General features: G+C 42.9%; 1 protein-coding gene across 1 annotated transcript in view; it reads left to right on the top strand.

The window, feature by feature from the left end:
• LOC118937819 (teneurin-2-like) overlaps positions 1-7,728 on the top strand; it is a 61,562-nt gene extending 53,834 nt beyond the window's left edge. The window contains exon 2 of the mRNA XM_036939513.1: positions 7,333-7,728. Within this exon, the coding sequence (XP_036795408.1) occupies positions 7,390-7,728 (339 nt within the window). The 5' untranslated portion in view covers positions 7,333-7,389. The remainder of the gene's footprint in view (positions 1-7,332) is intronic.
• Positions 7,729-21,255: the final 13,527 nt, after the last annotated feature.

Genomic DNA, 21,255 nt, shown 5'->3' with positions numbered 1-21,255 from the left:
GTTCTTTTGTTATGTCTTTGTTTTAGTATGGTCAGGGCGTGAGTTGGGTGGGTAGTCTATGTTCTTTTTTCTATGATTTGGTATTTCTGTGTTTGGCCTGGTATGGTTCTCAATCAGAGGCAGCTGGAAATTGTTGTCCCTGATTGAGAACCATACTTAGGCAGCCTGTTTTCACCCTTGAGTTGTGGGTGATTATACTTTCTTGTTTAGTGTGGTTTGCACCCGACGGAGCTGTTTCGGTTGTGGTTTTTGTTTCTTTGTTTGATGTTGGTCAGTTTAAATAAATAACATGAACAAGTACCACGCTGCGCTTGGGTCCTCACCTTCTTCCACGACGACTGTTACAGTGGGATGATGAGAGGATGTTTTTCGTCTTGTGACATGTGGGCAGAGGATAAGCAGCCTCCCACCCTCAGCAACCCATCCTCATCAATCACTGGGTTCAGCTTATTGAGTGTACTTTGTTTTGGGAACTCTTTTCCTTTTTCAAGGCATTTGAATTCCTCTGAAGGCTTCATGTTGCACACAGTGAATGATTGCTGTTTTGGCTTGTGACAACTCACTTGTACCACATGGTATATTACAGTCATGCCAGCCTCTGCAGCTGGTGATGTCTGCACCTTCATGGAAGGATCTGGCAACATGAATGAGTCGTGCTGTGGCTCAATTGAGAGCTTTCCAGCTTGAGAACCTCTCAAAGCGATGAGTGCCGAGTTGAGCTCCAGAAACCTTAGTGATGAAGACAGTGACGTCTGGTCGAATCTCTGCATCTGCGTGAGGCTCTACGAGGTCAAAACTTATGTTCTCGCTTGAGTTTGTTTGGGTCAGGAAAGGTGGACCTCAGAACCAACTGGTGTGCTTTAAGAGTGCAGCAAGTATTGGCCTGGTTGCATGGTCTGCTGGATTGCTGTCAGTGTTTAAATAACACCACTGATCTGGATGGGTAGACTTCCTGAAGCGATTTGGCAACATACACAGAATCTTTTGGATAGAATATTTTGGTGACATTGTGGATGTAGCCGAGAACTATCTTACTGTCTGCGTAGAACTTGGCTGCATTTACATCAATGTCCATTGATGATCAGTTCATACATCTCAACAGCTAGCACAGCCGCACACAGTTCTAGGCGTGGGATAGTGTGGGCCGGACGAGGGGCCAATTTTGATTTCCCCATGACAAATCCATTTCTCAGGTAGGCTACCGCTCCTATGGCTACTGTAGAGGCATCCGAGAAGATGTGTAGCTCTCTTCTTTGAGTGGTAGACAAGGAAACTGGGATGTAGGTCCACTGAATATACAGATGTTCCAACTCCATCAAAGATTCCTTCCACATTTTCCATTCCTCTTATGTTTCTGTGGAAACGGGGGCATCCCACTCACTCTGATCAGAAGAGAGTTCTCTGATTAAGGCTTTACCTTGCATTGTTATTGGAGCCACGAACCCAAGGGGGTCATAAAGACTATTCACTGTGGACAGGATGCCTCTCCGCGTAAAAGGCTTCTCATTGTGGGACACCTGGAATGAGAAGCTGTCTGTTTCCAGGTTCCAGGAAAGTCCCAGACCCAGAGAGGATCCACTCCTAGGTCCAGATCTTTTAAGTCTTTTGCACGGTCCTCCATAGGGAAGGCTTCCATAACTGTTTCTCTATTGTTGTTTCATGTTGCACTCCGCTAACATTGCTTGTGTTTTTCTTAGAATGTTGATAGCTTCTTCTGTAGTAGCTACTGATGTCAGACCATCATCGACGTAGAAGTTCCTCACTACATATTGCTTGGGTTCTGACCCATGCTCTTTCTCACCCTGTAGAGCTGCTCGTCTCATGCAGTAGATGGCTACGGCTGGTGAGGGGCTGTTCCCAAATACATGGACTTTCATCCTGTACTCAGTTATGTTTCTATCTGGGATGTTGTCTTTATACCAGAGAAACCTTAAGTAATCTCTGTGATCCTCACGTACACCAAAACAGTAAAAAATGTGTTGCACATCTGCCGTTAGCGCAATGCAATCCTTGCGGAAACGCATTAGGACACCCAGGAGTGTGTTGTTTAAGTCTGGACCACTGAGCAGAACATTGTTAAGTGACACACCTTGACACTTAGCACTGGAGTCATATGCTACTACTTATTTGTTCAGGCTTTTGTGGATGGTAAACATCAAATATGGGCAGATACTAGCGTTCTTTGTCTCCCTCTAGTGGCGGAGAAGGTTCGGCTATCCAGCATCTTCTGCATGAAGTCAATAAAATGACGCTTCATGTCAGGCTTTTTGTCTAAAGTGATGTGAGACGGTTCATTAACCTGCTTCCTGTTATTAGGAGGGGGTTAGTGGTTAGTGGGGTGAAAGGGTAGTGGAGCCACCCAGTTGTTTCCATCATCCTGGAAAACCTGTTTGTCCATAATGTCCAAGAAGGCTTTGTCCTCCACTGATGGTACTGGTTTATCACCATCTTGTGTTTTGTCGAACACGGAACATCCCAGGTTGTCTGTGTTCACAGTTGTGCTTGAATCTCTCGAGTGCACTGTAGAGGGAGAGATGTGTTTCTGAGCTACGCTGTTGTAGTTCTCTTTTACCTGGATGATGTCAGGGCAAGGGCTCAGATAGGATGTGCGGCCATTATGAAGTATGTTTGTCCTGAACACGTTAACATTGGCTGGTCAGTGAGACGTTCCCAGACAGACCTCGCCCACGATGACCCACCCGAGGTCGAGTCGCTGTGCATAAGGAGTGTTGTGGGGCACATTTATTTGCTCTCGTACCTTGTGTACTCTTAAGATGTCTCATCCTAAGAGCAGGAGGATGGGGGCGTCTGGGTCCACTGCTGGAATTTTGTCCGCCACTGGTTGAAGATGGGTATGATGATACGCAATGTCGGGGGAGGGAATCTCCATCCTATCGTCTGGCATCATGTCACACTCTTATCAGAGTAGGGAGAGTGAGCTGCATGTGTCCATCTATAGACTCCACCATGAAGTTGACGGCTCTCCTGCCTGAAGTCTCTGTTACCCCAGAACAGGTCTTCATGGTGTATGGAGCAGAGCTGTCATTGATGTTGAAGAGATTGAAAAACTCTGTCGTGGCCAGAGATTTGTTGCTCTGTTCATCAAGCACTACATACATTTTGACAGCTTTCTCTCTTTTCCCATCTGGATAAGCTTTGACTAGGCATATTTTTGAACATGATCTTGGATTGACTGCCTCACCACAGATCTCCGTACACTTTGAGGTGACAGATAGAGGAGCATCATCACCTTGCTCCACGACATGCTCTTTCTCTGCTGTAGCGGTGTCTGTATTTGAAGGGGCTGGATGCAGAGCAGCTAGATGTCTGTCGCTCTCGCACTCAGGGCACTTGATTGACACCTTACAGTCTTTAGCTCTGTGCTGAGTTGACCCACAACATCGGAAACAAATGCCATTCTCTTTGAGATATGATTTGTGCTCATCTAGAGTTTTGTATCTAAACCCACAACACTTTTTAAGAGGATGAGGCTTGTTATGTATTGGGAAGTGTATTGGGAAGTGTATTGGTCATTTCTAGTTTTTGCCTGGTTCCAGATGAATCTCGAGAAGAACGAGAACGGTGGGAATGCTACCCGATAGTCCTCCTTGTATTTGGATCCCTGTGCTGTCCATTTTTCTTGTAAACTGAATGGAAGTTTCTCTACTGTAGGGTTTACCCCCCGAGATATGTCCAAATAAGCGAGGTACCCTTCTACTTTAGCACACTCCCGTTCGCGAAGAATGTCACCTAGTTCTCTTAGTTTGTGATTGTCTTTGTTGAAAATCATCCATTTTCTTCAACAGTGCATTCTCGGTCACTTCGGGTGTACCATAGCACTCTTCTAGTCGTTGCCAGACCATGTTAAGCCCTGTTGTTGCGTTGAAAACATGGACAGATCTAATTCTCTTTGCTTGCTCAGACGACTCTGCCCCCAGCCACTTGGTAATTAGATCTAACTTCTCTGGCTGATAAATTCAAGTCTCCGGTCGCATTGAGAAAGGATGCTTTCCATGCCCAATAATGTTCAGGGCGATCATCAAACTTCAGGAGTCCGGAACTCACCATCTCACGGCGTAGGAGGTACTTGATGAGGTCTGGTGCCACTTGTGACTCGGAAGTTTTGTGTGTGTGACTGGAAGTGGGCTTGTTTTCCATTTCCACCATGCTGCTGTTCCTTTCTTTTGAACGGAGAGTCTCTGCTCATGTTCTGTTGTTTGCTACTTTCTGGATTATGGCATGTAGCTGGGTCAACACTAAGCTCTTGTTTCTCTACTTCAAATGGAAGTTCAGCAAAGTAGGGCCCAGCAGGTTGTTGAACATACTCACAAGAACGTTAGACTGGACTTAAGGGCTGTGTCTAGTTCTTTGCGAAGCTCTCTGCGTTCTGATTCTTCAAGGGCTGCAGCTTCAGCCAACGCAGCAGCAGCTGTTCGCTCAAATTGGAAAACATATAAACTTGCATCGAGGGCAGCTTTTTGCTTCATCACAGAAGCTTCCTTCTCAGCATAGGAGACTTGAGCGCGTGCTGCGTCCGCCTTGGCACGTGCTTTGATGGCTGCAGAACTCGCCGCTGAGGATCTGTTTGACTGTTTTGATGACCTTGATCTTGTAGACTGAGACTTGGTCCCAATGTGCTGAAGAGGCTCCTCCATCTTTCTGTGTTGAACACCTGGCTCTGGTTGTTGTACGGTAGACTGCTGGTCTTCCCTAGCCTCGTTCAGAGGCTTTGTTGGCTGATGAACGTAGAAACATATCCACCATGTGCGGTTATTCCTGTGCTTGAGCCCGGCGTGATGAAGTTTTTTTTACTATTCTGCCCTTGAATTGCGTTCCCATTCAAAACTAGACAGATAGCCAACAACTACGTCTTCAATACAACTCCCGAGGCGTGACTTTACTTGAATTAATATATTGAAAACATTTATGTTGTGAAACTGCAAAATACAGAAAATAATATACTTTAGTATTCAATTCACACCGACATACTGTAGCTGTACATTATACATTTGAAGTTGCATGAATACAAAGCACGTGCTAAGGTATCATGCATGTGGCATGGTGCCAAACCATATAGCTAATTGTTACTCATATGGTAATTGGCTAACTCCTTTAATTACTCTAATAATGTACAACCATCTCTGTAGAATAACAAAGCATATTACACTAGAAACAGTAACAAAACTACTGTATAGTATATTTTACAATTTGTTTGCATGAAGCACGAGCAAAGTAATACAGCTAACGACATACATGAAAGGCATTGTAATTTGTGTGAGGAAATGCAACCAACCAACATTGATATATGTAAGCAACTCTATCAATAACAAGATTACCATCACTAGCTAAAGGTTTAAATGGAACTTACAAGCAAATATTTTCAGAGGCTGAAGTGTAACAAGAAATAACTACACTGAAAGCCCTGCACCGCAGCGTTGTTTTTAGCTGCTATGCGTGCAGAACGAATTCTCTACTTCCTGTTTGCATACAGTCTTTCTAAGTACCAGAAAGCTCCACTAGAGGGCGAATAACACCACGGAACACAATGAAAATACATCTTAACCATTGTAATAAAATAATCTGTTACCTTCTAACAGGATGGCAGCACAACTATAGTACCCTCAAACTCAAATTTGGACCTCGAAGCCAGTTCCACTGCTTTCTTTCATTGTTCCCCTATAATAAAAAAAAGTGAGGTGGTTTTGCAGACTGTAGTGTTTTTGCAGACATTACTTCAGTATTTACAATTGTATTCTACAACATTCTATAGTAAGTAAAACACATGATCGGGGGATACTACAGTGTGTAGTTTAGTATTACGCAGTAAACTACAGTTTACTACACAATTAGGACACACTCTCCCACTATAGTAAGTGCTGTAGTATTCTATGGTAAACGGTAGCATTTTTTCATGTGGGTAACCAGTGACCACAAGCAAGGTTGGCCGGGGCCATAGTAGATGAGAGAGATCTACATAAGAGACACTGTCCTGTATGTGTCATCATGACTCACTTCTTGTCTATTGTTGAGTGGGTTAATATTGTCAGTCCAGATGAGTGTCAGCGTTTACCACTTACCATGATGAGGCCTTTTGTGTGTGTAAGTACTGCTGGTAATCAATGCCCAGAGTGGAGATTCCTCTTGATATGTAAACACTTCAAATAAAACCTTATTAAAAGTATTGATCTGCCCTCAGCTACATGCCCAGTCAGTGGAATTAAAAGTAAATGTTTAAAAGCTTCACTTGCAAGCTATTATCAATCGATTTTTCCTTTGTTTCCTGTAAACATTTTGAAACTACAAAATAGTATACGAGAGCAGCAAAGTGTTCTTTCATATGCTGCTTATCGGTTGTTGAAGTAACAAGGACAAGTGTAACAAGAATCTTTCCACTTTTTATGCCTATGAGGTTATGCCTGTGAGCTTCAAATAGTAGTCATTGTGGTACTATTATTTTGTGCAGTTCATCTGAACCTGTTGCTGTGTGAACATTGTTAAGATGGATAGCAAAAGTGTTAGTTTTGTTCTAATCAGAGGTCTACTATTCAAAGGGAGATGCATTATTACTACCTGCACTTTGCCGCCATAGTTTCCTGCTTCTCAGCTGCTGGTGGTGGGGTGGTGGTGGTTGTTGTGAGGCCTTGGCTGGGCCTGGCTGTTGTAGCACAGCCTCAGCCTCACAGACAGATGCAGAGTGGGCTGGTGTCACTGAGCGTCTGGACAGAGGCCTCCTCCCTCCAGCAGAGCCTGCTGGCTATGATTCACTGGGGGAGTCAGAACAGAACTAACTCAATAATGAGCCTGAGACACAGTGAAGCTCCCCAGTCCTCATCCCACCTGCAGAGACTGCCTGCTCACTGTGTGCGTGGGAGAGTGTGTCCTGACTGTGTTTTGACAGTGTAGTCAGTGTTGATTGTGTTGATGAGTGTATCTCTTTAACCCCAGCAGGAGATTTGGAATGGGACAACTCCACCAATCCCCATGGGGCTCCCATTCTGTGTTGACTTGATGTCTCCAAAATAGATTTTCACTGTTAAATACTTGTTTGGTATATTTCTTTCCATTTCTTCGGAAAGAGCATGACTCTCACAGGCAGTGTAAGGGACTGCATGTCACTGATAGATACTAAAGATAGGTAAGGTACTTAAGACAACACTGTGTGGTGGCCCAATATTTGAACAAGCATAGTTTTCAGTCCAGTTCTTTTTCCTCTGTCTTTGCAGTCCAGTTCAGCGTGCTCTTAGTATTCTAGGAAGCGAACGTGTTACTTTGATGTGTCAGTTTTCATGCATGCTCTGCTCTCTCTCTCTCCCTCGCTGTCACCCCTAACAGGTGAGCGCGTCAACCTAAGCCAATCCCCTCAGAGCATCTACGCCGGTCGCCGTGAAGATGGACACAAAGGAGCGGCGGCACTGCTCCCTGACCCGGGGCCGCTGCAGGAAGGACTTCCACCATGCTATGGCGTCCCGGGAACCCGAGGAGTGCCGCGTGGCCACCCAGAAGTCCTACAGCTCCAGCGAGACGCTCAAGGCCTACGACCCCGACACGCGCATGCGCTACGGGGGCTGTGTGGCAGAGCTGGTGCATCACGAACATGAGGAGTACGTCCGTCAAGGTGAGCTCTACGTTCCTGTGTCGGTCTCTGTCTCCACTGACCAGGGATTTATTTCAGTACATTCTCTTCCGTTTTCACAAGATTTCATTTTAGTCCGGTCCGCAGCTTCTTGATAATGTTGTACTAAAGGGAAACTCCCACGGTCTCTGTCATGATGTGGGTCTAGTATTGGGCGGGATCCAGATTTCCATCCCTACATACTAGAGCTGGGCAAAATGGACAACAATCCATATCACAATAAATTGCCTGAATTAATGCAACCACGATAAATAGAACGATAAGTTTATAACATTAATGTGCACCACAGTTTCTCTTATTATTCTTTAAACTACGAGTACTAATTTGATGGTTGTATCCATCATTTGTCCTATTAACAATCACCCATATTTGCAAACTAGTATAGGATATCAGTAAAATGCTTGCAATAAGTGATCGGTGTGGTCAGTGTCGATCATTTTTGGTTTATCATACTTCTTACCATTCCTATACCATACCAGGGTATACACTATTACCGGCAGTGCACACAAGAGGTGCTATTTCTTTCCAAACTTTTTTATCCCTACTCACCAAACAGATGTTGTGGCTGTAATTCATTACTATTACCATATTATGCTTAATGATTCTGATGAAAATACTCTCTTTGTCTTTATCAAACTAACGTTTTTGCATATTTTCAGTGTGGAACCTACGTTTAGGGGGGTTATAGCCGAGGCTAACCAATTCTAAATGGCACTAGCAGTTCGCAAAGCAGCTTAAGCAGAAATAGACAGGATGCAATTATTCCAAAACTGCAGCTCATTGTTGGAACACATATTTTCCTACTTCAATCAACAAGTCCATTTTACGTTGTGATAAAACTGTCATCACTTGGCAAGGAATATAGCTTGTGTATCCCATCACTTAGATACGTTTTTCTAGGAATGTATTTATGTAGGCCTAACGGGAGCTTGTGTGTGCACTCAGCATGCGTGTGTGGAGGGAGCAGTCGGAACGCAATTGATTGAATGAGACACGGAGGGGAAAGGAAATTTAGGGTGAAGAACAGTGTGACGCTTGGCTTGGGGTCTTTTTTGTTGTGCCCCACAAGTGCAGATGTACAAATTGAACACTAGAGTCAAAGCAAATTAACGTTGTCTTCAAGACACATTTTCACTTGCCTGTTCGGGCAGCCACAAAGCATATCCTACCAAATAGTTGTACAGTATTTCAGCCGAAAAATATTGCAAGATGGGGCAGTGCTATCTAGATGTATGTTAATTTCCATTTGCATGCCTGGCTCTTTGAGGTATGGGAATGGAGGGGGGGGGGGGCACTGAGTTTATCACTGATATAATTGGTGCGGGCTTGCTCTCTGTGATTGTCTTACTCTCCCAGCATTGACGGAGGTGGCTTATGGTAGAGAAATGAACATTACATTTTCTGGCAACAGCTTTGGTGGAAATTCCTGCAGTCAGCATGCCAATTGCACGCTCCCTCAAAATATGAGACATCTGTGGCATTGTGTTGTGTGACAAAACTGCACATTTCACGGTACCCTTCCTATAGGCTAATCCTGACATGACCCTCCAGCATGACAATGTCACCAGCCATACTGCTCGTTCTGTGCATAATTTCCTGCAAGACAGGAATGTCAGTGTTCTGCCATGGCCAGTGAAGAACTTGCAGGTGCCTTGGTGGAAGAGTGGGGTAACATCTCGCAGCAAGAACTGGCAAATCTGGTGCAGTCCATGAGGAGGAGATGCACTGCAGTACTTAATGCAGCTGGTTGCCACACCAGATACTGACTGTTACTTTTGATTTTGACCCCCCTTTGTTCAGGGACACATTATTTCATTTATGTTAGTCACATGTCTGTGGAACTTGTTCAGTTGATGTCTCAGTTGTTGAATCTTGTTATGTTCATACAAATATTTACACATGTTAAGTCTGCTGAAAATAAATATATATCAAGCTTTGACATCCATTCGAGTACTCATGTCCATCCCTACCCCAAACCAATACAGTTTTTTGGGACCGTCTGTATTTCACCCAAGCCTATGCGTCTCTCTTTTCAATCACTTGCGCGTCACGCTCTCCAAACCCCAGACTCACCTGGTCATCTGTGGCACTGTAGGATTTCACACTACACAAGGATGTTGTTTTCTATGGAAGAGATTAAGGGGAGTTTCTGGTTATTTTCAGTAAAAAAAAATGCCAGTCCAAACTCACTTTCCTGGTCCACAGAGTGTGGATTATTCATTCTTCCTTCACGGGGTTGGACAAGCAATGACCCTTAACTTTCTCTCTCTCGGAATATTCAGTAGCTAACTGCGCCCTTTCTAATTCAATTTCACAGGATACTAAACCCATGTGAAAACAATTGCAAAAAAGCTTTTAACATTCCTGTCAGTTTGTCAATTAAAAACTGGGTGACAGATGTGCTGCTTAGATTGGATCCAGACTAAAGCCCATCAATATTAATTTGAGGATGAAACCGTGATGAGTGACAGGTTGGGCCTGCTCCTACATTGTATTTTGTCTACAAAACGTTATTATATGCACAATGCTGTAGCTCTCACGTTGATTAATTTGATCAAACACATCTCTGTTGGGCTCATGAAAACACACAGTCAGATGGTGGCCAGGCCTATTAGTGTCTGGGAGGAGAGATAAGCTACATCATACACAGGCTGGGCTGCTCCTGGCCCGGACACTCAGCGGGGAGGAATAGAATGGAATGCTGCTGGCTCCCTGCACCGACAACGTTTACATCTAGAAAGTCATTGAAACATAGCAGAGACAAACCCTGTTGGTCAAAGTCTATCACTCTTTCTCCTCTCTTCCCTAGCGAATCATGGGAATTCATTTCTAAACCTTGCTTAAAATGAACAAAACGTTTGAATATCGTTCTACTTTATTCAAATGGGTAACAAAAGTAATTCCCCAAACAAAGATAATCAGTTGCATAGCGGTGTCCCAACACTTGTCTGTAATCGTTCAGTATTGTTTGTGGAAATAATCAATTGCATACAGTATATGCCATTTAGCAGACGCTGTTATCCAAAGCGACTTAGTCATGCGTGCACACATTTTACATATGGTGGTCCGGAGAATCGAACCGACTATCCTGTGGTTTTCAGCCCTCTCTTGACAGACAGGCAGACACCGTGGCATACACACTGCTTCCTTGAGATGTATTTTATTATAATGTAAGTAGCACGAATTCAAGTCCAAGCAGAAGGCAGACACTTCCAGATGTTACATAGAAGTTCTATCTCACTTTGTTATTCATCTTTAACATGAAAGATGTAGTTCACTACCATTGTATGACCTAGGTTATGCTATTGCCTTACACCGTACAGTAATTCAATGGGTGCAGGTTTTATTATGACGTTTTAATTTGACGTTTTCTCTTTGTAGATACGGTGACCCATTCTAAGCGGTTGCCCGTGGTTCTCAATATGTGATTGCTGTGGAATTAACTGCTAAGGCCTCACACAGAACTGCATTACTCTCTCTATAGCATGGTTCCGTGTTCCCTGGGAGATGAGCTCAGGTAGAGATCAAAGGAAGAACAAAGACAGGTGTCATGCAGGAAGGAGTCTCTGGGTTGAATATGCAGCTCTGGAGAAACCTACTGAGGATACTAAACAGTCTGCCTACCTCACCCAGAGCCATAGCTCACCTTGTCCTCACTCTCACTCAAACATCACACAAGCACTTTCCTCCATGGCTAGACTGTACCATGGAGAGCAGGTGCCACCTGATGAATATGAGATTTGAGGGCAAGAGAGAGAGAGAGCGGAGACAGAGAATAGACAGAATGCACCAGAACTTTAACACAACTGCTTGACAGACTTCGTGAAGTTTCTACTGCCATCTGAACCAATTTCTTGCAAAAAGGCCTCTTTAGGGACACATGCTCGTTCTCACCCTCCACCCTCTGTTACCTCTATTCACCTATTCCCTGGCAGGTGATGTATCATTTAGTCACCGAGATAAATGAGGACATAAAACTGTCCGCGTCTACAGCTTGAACACTGCAGTCAGGGTTCAGATGTGTGTGTGTGTGTGGGCCTGCGTCAGCCACAGCCATATGGTTGGGGATATCAGGTAGAGCAGGAGAGGCTCGTAATGACCCTGGGCTGATGAGAATGCACGCCGTCTCAGCCGCGGAGAGCCGAGCCAATCTCTCCATCAAGAGCAGTTTGGCTCCATGCAACATCTGGTGTCATGCACTTCTGCTCCCCGGTTCAACCATTACCAAACACGGCTCAACCATTACCAAGCACGGCTCAACCATTACCAAGCACAGCTCAACCATTACCAAACACGAATCTACCCAAAAACACGGCAATGTCGTTTGTTCTCATTTGCCCGCATTGTTTGTTCTGGGTCTTTATCTTTGTGCGTGCATGTGCCCTTCATGTTCCAACGGAATCCTGAACATAATACAGACATTTCACAATAAAGCCTTTATGTTGATAGCCATAAATACAGGCCTAAATAAACATAACTTTGGTTATGGTAGAGTGCAATTTTGAGGGATGTAGACAACAAAATATAATCTTGATACAGAAATAGAGCTGGGACAGACTTGAGAGAAAACCGGCGGAAGATACAGCCATTGCCATTGTGTGAATCCATAGTGACGCTTGTGACCACTTGTTAGACGAGTTGTCATAAACAGAGATGATAGATCATTTTCATTGTTGAGGGAAGCGTTTGTCCTTTGGTTTAAGGAGCTGTGTGTGCGAGCTGCACAGACTAAGATTGGGATGTAATATTGATGTGTTTGTGGCTACTGATGCGCTGTCTTTGTCTGGGAGAGACTACTGGAATATGAATGAGCCTTTAGGGGGAGGAGGATGGGGTCTGGGGCCAAACAACATGAGTGTGAGGAGATGGCGAGAGGTGTGGCGCGCCAGGACAGGTTTCCCAGAATATCAGATCATGGCCATGCCACTGTGATCTAAAGAAACAGCGGAGTGCAGGAGACATACAGTGCTGTCTATTTGTTCCTGTCTTTCAGTGGGTGTCTCTCTGCCTGTATATCCACCTCAAAGGCTGTTTTGTGCACATTGTGTAGGTGCAGTAGGCCTAGAATAGGTGGACATAATGAGATTGGCTGCCCACTGATTAATTTCAATGCTCATAGTAATAGGAGCATGCCGCAATAGCAGGGGATTGGATGGCGAGATAGTGAGATGACATTTGTAGGTCAGTGTGAGGGCTTAGTGTGCGAGGGCCCCGTTTGGTTTTACTACTGTAGCCCTCGGAGGCTGTGTGGTGCTAGTTTGTTAATTCAATTAGTTCCGTCACAATATACTCTCAGCTCTAGTGCACAGATCGTGATCCTTCACCTTTCTCTCTACATAGAGCACCAGCTGCATAAGTCACCTCAATAATCAACAACATTTATTCCGTCCTTTCTGCTATTTTTTTTTTTTTACCATTTCAATACAAATGTGAGAAAGCAACTACTTTTCTGAAACTATTGGATTGGCTGGCTTCAACTAATGGCAGGGCTGTATCTGGCAGGACTGTATTTTTGATATTTTTTTATGTAACCTTTATTTAACTAGGCAAGTGTCACGTTCTGACCTTAGTTCCTTTGTTTTGTCTTTGTTTTAGTATGGTCAGGGCGTGAGTTGGGGTGTGTTGTCTATGTTATTTTTTCTATAATTTGGGATTTCTGTGTTTGGCCTGGTATGGTTCTCAATCAGAGGCAGCTGTCAATCGTTGTCCCTGATTGAGAACCATTGTTGTGGGTGATTGTTTCCTGTTGTAATGTTTGTTTCATATTTCAGGACTGTTTCGGTTTTTGTTTGTATCATTCACTTTGTTATTTTGTATTCTTTAGTGTTCAGTTTAATGAAATGGACACTTACCACGCTGCACATTGGTCCGATCTCTCCTACTCCTCCTCAGAGGAGGAAGAAGAAACCCGTCACAGCAAGTCAGTTAAAAACAAATAAAATATTATTTACAATGATGGTCTACCGGGGAACAGTGGGTTAACTGCCTTGTTCAGGGATAAAACAACAGATTTTTACCTTGTCAGCTCTGGGATTCGGTCCAGCAATCGTTCGGTTACTGGCCCAACGCTCTAACCACTAGGCTACCTGCCGCCCCCATGGAAAGGCATTTTGAATATAGAAATAGAACGAATAGAGTCCACACAATCACCTATACAATTCCAATCTATCTGACAGTCATATTTGATCTTCACAATACATTTATATCTGAACATTTAGTAAATTTCCATTCTCCTGAATGGAAATTGTAACAGTGTTGCTTCTGTCCCTCTCCTCGCCCCAACCTGGGCTCGACCCAGGGACTCTCTGCACACATCGACAACAGTCACCCTCATAGCATCGTTACCTATCGCTCCACAAAAACCGCAGCCCTTGCAGGGCAAGGTAAATAACTACTTCAAGGTCTCAGAGCGAGTGATGTCACCAATTTAAACACAATTAGAACGTACCCCGCAAACCATTTCACACCGGTCGCACTCACCACTCTTTTGACCTCCTCCTTTTCTGCAGCAACTAGAGATCCGGGTCAACAGCATCAATGAAACAGTTTTGCTTCCGTCCCTCTCCTCGCCCCAACCTGAGCTCGAACCAGGGACCCTTTGCACACATCGACAACAGTCACCCTCAAAGCATCATTACCTGTCGCTCCACAAAAGCCACGGCCTTTGCAGAGCAAGGGAAACAACTACTTCAAGGTCTCAGAGCGATTGACGTCACCGATTGAACCGCTATTAGCGTTGTCATGACATGGCCCTTTCTGTGTCTAGATCGTGGCTTCCCCCTCTCTCTTGCTCTCTCCTTCACCGAGGTTCTGTTATCTCAGGTTGTCTTTCCCCCTGGAAAGTATAGGAAGAGAGAGTTTCACAGCAGAACAAAGGAACTTCTACTACATCACAGAATTTGAGAACTGAACAATATCCATGTTTTGGAGAATGTGTAAACAGTCGGTGGAGAAGCCAGCTGCGACCCGGTCCATTTTGTTTCATGTTTGTTACCTCACGAAAGACAATACAGCCATATTACCATAACTCTGTTTATACAGGTGCCTCCGTTATGAGGTTTGCATATTGTATAAAACGAATGAGTAAAGATGAAACTATTTGTGAAATTATGTGATGTTAAACCTTTAATGTGAGAGAATTCCCTTTCAAGTTTGACAAAGTCATTGGCCCGCCCCCGTGAGCACAGACATAATTCGGCGTCATAGAACTTCCTTTTTTATTGTTTCAAATATAAAACCCTCCTGAGGAAATCCTCTTTAGACCACACATACCTCGGTGTAAGCTGAGGTGGCATAGGTTTGAGTACCAAGACTGAGCAAACCCACAGCGTGAGCTGTGAATGTGAATAGTTTAGACTAAGCAAATTCTTAAAAATACCATGTGGAGCATTGGCTACACAGCTGGAAAGGGTTCAACTCTGAGACTATTGATCCCTACAGAATAAGAGAAAATCTTAGATACTAATTACTAGTCTGCAGCTAGAAATTATGTAAACCTGGGATGCGAATACCGGCAACCTCCGAAACATTGAGAATATTTCTGAATGGTACTCTGAAGTATCAATTCTAACCACAAAAATACTTTTATCTTCAGGGAAACAGAAAGAGAGAGAGACTCGGATGAACTTCCAGCAGAAGGACCAGATTCCAACAGAAAAGATCACGACACATGGGCGTAAATATATATTGATTGCAATTATTCCCGAATGAGTGAGCGTTCATGTGCAAAGGATTAGCATTTCAATTAATATTGTTATCAACTGTGTGTAGTGATCCCTTTTGTCTTTCCCCCTGTCTCAGTTCACACCCACTTTCCTTTGTCCACCAAGCCGTCATATCGGCTTAGCCCACTAGGGAATCTTCATTTGTTAGTAACATATCTACTGTTTGTTTGTTTATGCATTTCTGTGATTATTTAGTTAGTTAGTAAATAAATGATTAAGCCAATTGGTGTATGTACGATTCATAGTAAAGGCTGGGTTTGTGCAGATAACCAACGATTTACGACGTTTGGAATGAGACTGACTTGAGGTAAAGAATAATTAATTAATAGAAGACTAATTGATCAGATATTAAAATATCTGAAGAGTTATATTCTGGAAAATTATAACTTTGTAATCTGAAGATTTTCCGTGGTTCCCCGACTTCCTAGTTATTTACATTTACATTATTTAGTTTAATCACGTAATAATGATTACAGACAATTGATTTGATAAAATAACAGTCTTCGCTTTTAATGATGCCAAAGACACAACAGCGCGCACCCCGTTAACTAGCTAGCCATTTCACACCGGTTACATACAGATACTTTTGGTTTTTTAGTGTATGTGGACACCTGCTCGTTGAACATCTCATTCCAAGATCATGGGTATTAATATGGAGTTGGTCCCCCCTTTGCTGCCATAACAGCCTCCAGTCTTCTGGGAAGGTTTTCCACTAGATGTTGGAACATTGCTGCGCGGACTTACTTCCATTCATCCATAAGAGCCTTAGTTAGGTTGGGCACAGATGTTGGGTGATTAGGCCTGGCTCACTGTCAGTAATCCAATCCATCCCAAAGGTGTTCGATGGGGTTGAGGTCGGGCCTCTGTGCAGGCCAGTCAAGTTCATCAGCTGCAATCGCAACAAACCATTTCTGTGTGGACCTCGCTTTGTGCACAATGGCATTGTCATGCTGAAACATCAAAGGGCCTTCCCCAAACTTTCACAATGTTGGAAGCACAGATTCAATCATCTAGAGCATGGGTGGGCAACTCCAGTCCTCGAGAGCCTGATTGGTGTCACACTTTTTCACCATCCCTAGCAAACACAGATGATTAATCAAATTGCATTCTAAACTGAAGATCATGATTAGGTGATTATTGTAGTCAGGTGTGTTAGCTGGAGCTGGGGAAAAACTTTGACACCAATCAGGCCCTTGAGGAGTGGAATTGCCCACCCCTTGTCTCGAGTGTCATTGTATACTGTAGCGTTAAGATTTCTCTTCACTGGAACTAAGGATCTGAACCATGAAAAACAGCCCCAGACCATTATTCCTCCTCCACCAAAGGTGGAGGGACGGCCAGGGTCTTGGTAGATTTGCAGTGGTCTGATACTCCTTCCATTTCAATATTATCGCTTGCACAGTGCTCCTTGGGATGTTTAAAGCTTGGGAAATCTTTTTGTATCCAAATCCGGCTTTAAACTTTTTCACAACAGTATCTCGGACCTGCCTGGTGTGTTCCTTGTTCTTCATGATGCTCTCTGCGCTTTTAACGGACCTCTGAGACTATCACAGTGCAGGTGCATTTATACGGAGACTTGATTACACACAGGTGGATTGTATTTATCATCATTAGTCATTTAGGTCAACATTGGATCATTCAGAGATCCTCACTGAACTTCTGGAGAGAGTTTGCTGCACTGAAAGTAAAGGGGCTGAATAATTTTGCACGCCCAATTTTTCAGTTTTTGATTTGTTAAAAAAGTTTGAAATATCCAATAAATGGCATTCCACTTCATGATTGTGTCCCACTTGTTGTTGATTCTTCACAAAAAAATACAGTTTTATATCTTTATGTTTGAAGCCTGAAATGTGGCAAAAGGTCGCAAAGTTCAAGGGGGCCGAATAATTTCGCAAGGCACTGTATATAGTGTAAGCGTAAACAAGTTGACACTCAACTACTGTGTGACTCTTTCAACATGCCACTAAAAAGGTTGAAAGCTACAGTTAATTTTATGAAACCTGAAAATACGGCAGAGTAATTCAAAACCATTTGCAAACAACAGGTTGGATGCTTAGCAAAAAGTACTTTGAACCTGTTTCTCCATCTGGTGGTAAGTGTTCTTGTTTCAAACACACACGATACCATCTTTAAAGGGATAGTTTACTCAGAATACAAGCTAGCATGATTTTCCACCTACCTCAAATAGGCAGTTTTGGAATATTTAGTTTCTTTTCAGCACGTAATAACCATATTTTGTTACTGTTCGCATTCTCAGGAACACTTAACATTAAACTGTTCTTGTGCCTGTAATTTAACTGTAATTACTTTTGGAGCAACATATTACTAACATATATAATACTCTGGTAATTGCAATTTAATTGCATATTAATATATCAATGAGCTGAGTTATTGTAACTACTGTACACAAGAGGAATTGCACTGTTCCTTTTTCCAAGTATGTAATAACTCCCTTATTATGCAATTATAAAGCTATTTCCAACGTCCTATGTAACAATCATTTTGCTATTGTAATAATCAAAGGTACTACTCATGTAAAATAACTTGATGTCAAGTGTTACAGTATTACGTTATGTCGCACTCGGGTTGAATAAAGGGAAGACGATACATTTTTAAAAATGCATAAATGTATAATTCTTGTGCAATTTATATTTATAGATTACACTGAGGTTTTCCTTTCATTATTTTTAGGCTATCTGGCATTGGTGCTTTAGGGTCTAACTTCACCTGCACCAAATAGCTGCGTGCCAATCGCCAAACGCTTTTTGGAACATGCAGAAAAAGTTAAGGTCCCATCCATTAAAGCTAAAAGGACCATGACAGAGTTTTATTCAATAAAATCAGCAAAATGTAGAGATGAATATAAAGAGAAGGGAGGGCCAGAAAAGTCATGTTTGGGAAAGACTTGGTGAAGTGGTACAGAGGATGATAGCTGTGTCTCTATGTTTTATGTGCTGATTGTGAGGCGTTATAAAATTCGACAGTCACAAGACGGGGACTAGGCCTATGGCATGTCAAGGGAACTGTAGCCTACTGTTAGGTTTAAATGGAAACTGAAATCTGGACACTGACTGCAGGTCTATAACCTCTCACATTGTGTTAATAATAACTCCTGTAGAATTAAGCATTTCTTGCAGTAAAATTATACACCAAATATACATTTTGACTCAGGAACAGGAGTGAAGAAATATGATTTCTTTCTTTCAGCATTTTGAGACAAAGCAAATGTAAATAGCAAATAATAACAAATAGCCTACCAGAATGTTGAAAATTCTAAGCAGAACATAAATTACGTCAATTAGGCAAAAAATAATCATGCACCCCCTGTAAACAAATCTTTCTGCCATCTCTGTAGGCTACAGCTCATTTTCTATAGCGGGTTAGGGTGCAGGTGCACAAACAGCTGGCCCCGCGCACCACTAATTTGAATATCAAAGAAAATAGTTGTCTTTTAGTTATCTCTATATAATCTATATTCGGCTACCTCTAGTATTTGAAAAGTTGATATTTTAAAATAAATGACATAATACAAAAATGTTCTGCCCAGGTCTGATGTGGGTTGTGACGACTAACAAGAAACTTTGTTCCTGTACCCTGATTTTTTTGTCGATGGTCATTTGGACAAATCACAATTTCAGAGTATATTTTCTAACACTTCTCCCCCAGAATTTAATCGAGCATCTGACAAAATCACACAAGATTTTAGTTCTGGGTTTCTGAGATTATATTTGATAAACTAAATTCTTTACACTTGGCATCTTTCTAAACCTTACAAAAATGTGAATTCACTGTATGCAAAGCAGATAATTAAAGGCAGTGCTGGAAACTTCATTGGTGATATGATGACCACATCAGGGCTCCCGAGTGGCGCAACGGTCTAAGGCACTGCATCTCAGTGCTGGATTTGTCACTACAGACCCTGGTTCAATTCCTTGCTGTATCACAACTGGCTGTGATTAGGAGTCCCATAGGACGGTGCACAATTGGCCCAGTGTTGTCTGGGTTAGAGTTGCCTGACTTGCCTAGTTTAATAAAGGTAAAAAATGATATACATTTTTTTAAAATAAGGGAGTAGTTTGGGTATATTGAGGTAAACCTGTGGCAACGGGAATGGAGAATGACCCTCAAGGCTGATGTTATTTAAGCATGAGTAGTCTGGATGACAGTTGCCTAAGTTTCATAATTAGCATGGCCAGGAGCTCCTAGCCTGCCCTTAGTCATTAGCACACAATTCCTGCTGGGGAACACTATGGATGACACCATGGGTCTCCGTCAGCGCCCTCCTGAGGAGAGGGCAGGCAGTGCATTTATGTTTCCATGTAGCTTTGTGACTGAGCACACCAGAATAACTAGGAAGACCAGTACGACTGAGCAGGCCAGCCTGTGTCTCAGTATTACTAAGGCCTCTTTCTCTGAGCAACCGTCTCTGGCTGCTTCTGCCTTACTTATGGCCATGCTGCAGTGAGATGATTACCTGTTGTAGTAGAGCATTGACAGAGGACTTGGCCTCAGAACACTGCAGCCATGGGTCATTACCTCCTCCCCTTCCTCCCATTCTGGCTCCACTAGCCTTGTAGTGTGATTTTGTCAACACCATTCAGGATTTAGAACAAAGATTAGAATTGTCCTGTCCTCCTCCAGATCTCTGCTATGAGCTAGCTTCAGTTGTACACCAGTGGTATAGAGGTCTACGATGTGGTGTAGAGGTTTACGGTGTATAAATAGGTCTAGTTGCATTTCGTAAATCTGGGCTATGGTTTGCTTTTTGAGGTTCAGATCTGTCGGTGATGCTTTTAGGGGAGACCTCAGTTGATTGGCAATTAGCTATTGTTAAATCCAAGGGGAGGGAGAGGGAGGCAGTGTAATTCCAGCTACACAGTGTGTTGCAGTTCCTCGCATTCCTAGAGGCCCTATTAGCTTCCTGGGTCCCAGTCAGACCCCACACTAGGGCACTCTTAGCCCGTGAGTAGATTCTTTTGAATAAGATGAACAATAATGCACTGGAGTGAACCTTGGTTTTTCACCCCCCTCCAGACCCTAATGGCCTGTAATGTGGAATTGCAAGGATGCAGACACTTTGAAAATTTGCCTGGCTTTGAAAATTAGCAAGACGGTGAAAGAGGTAGGATACAGTAGCCCTTAGTGTCTTTGCCAAAACTAAGCCCCCGTTGCTAAGATAATTAGCTTCAAACCAGTAAAGGGTATTACAACCAGTCAAACGGATGTCATTTGGAAATTTTGCACAGAAAATCTTTCCCATTTGTTATTTTTAATTACAGTTTCTCCCCGGTCCCGAAACGTCTTTGCTCCGCAAAAGAAGCAGAGATGACAGAGAGAACTTTACTGAAGTCAACTAGATTGAAGAGTTCATTCAATAATTTCTGACATATAGGCTAATGACAGAAGGGAAGCTTAGACAAGATGACTAATAAATCGCTTACCAGAATGTCAAAAATTATAAGCAGAATCATCTAAATTAGGCAAAAAATTATCATGCACCCCCTGTAAAAAAAAAAATATTTCCGCAATCTCTGACTGTAGCCTACAGCGCATTTTCTATAGCAGGTTAGGGTGCAGGTCAACAAACAGCTGACCCGCGCACCATTCATTTGAATATAGTTGCCTTTTAGTTGAAACTCCATATAAACTATATTCGACTACCTCTAGTATTTGAAAAGTTGGTATTTTAAAATAAAATACAACTATTTTCTGCAGAGGTCTGCTGTGCGATGCGATGACTAACGGTTAACTTTTTTTGTCGATGATGATTTGGACAAATCACAATTTCGCAGGCGCTTGCGTCTTTCAAATTTTGAAAGGGGAGTGGATATTTGAACCATAGACTTGCTTGAAACTTGCAGAGAGAGTATATTTTCTATCACAACCCCCTGAATTTAA

Source organism: Oncorhynchus mykiss, chromosome 12 (assembly GCF_013265735.2).
Source record: "Oncorhynchus mykiss isolate Arlee chromosome 12, USDA_OmykA_1.1, whole genome shotgun sequence".
NCBI lineage: Eukaryota > Metazoa > Chordata > Actinopteri > Salmoniformes > Salmonidae > Oncorhynchus > Oncorhynchus mykiss.
The sequence above is the reverse complement of the archived record's forward strand: the minus strand, read 5'-3'. Positions and strand labels throughout refer to the sequence as shown.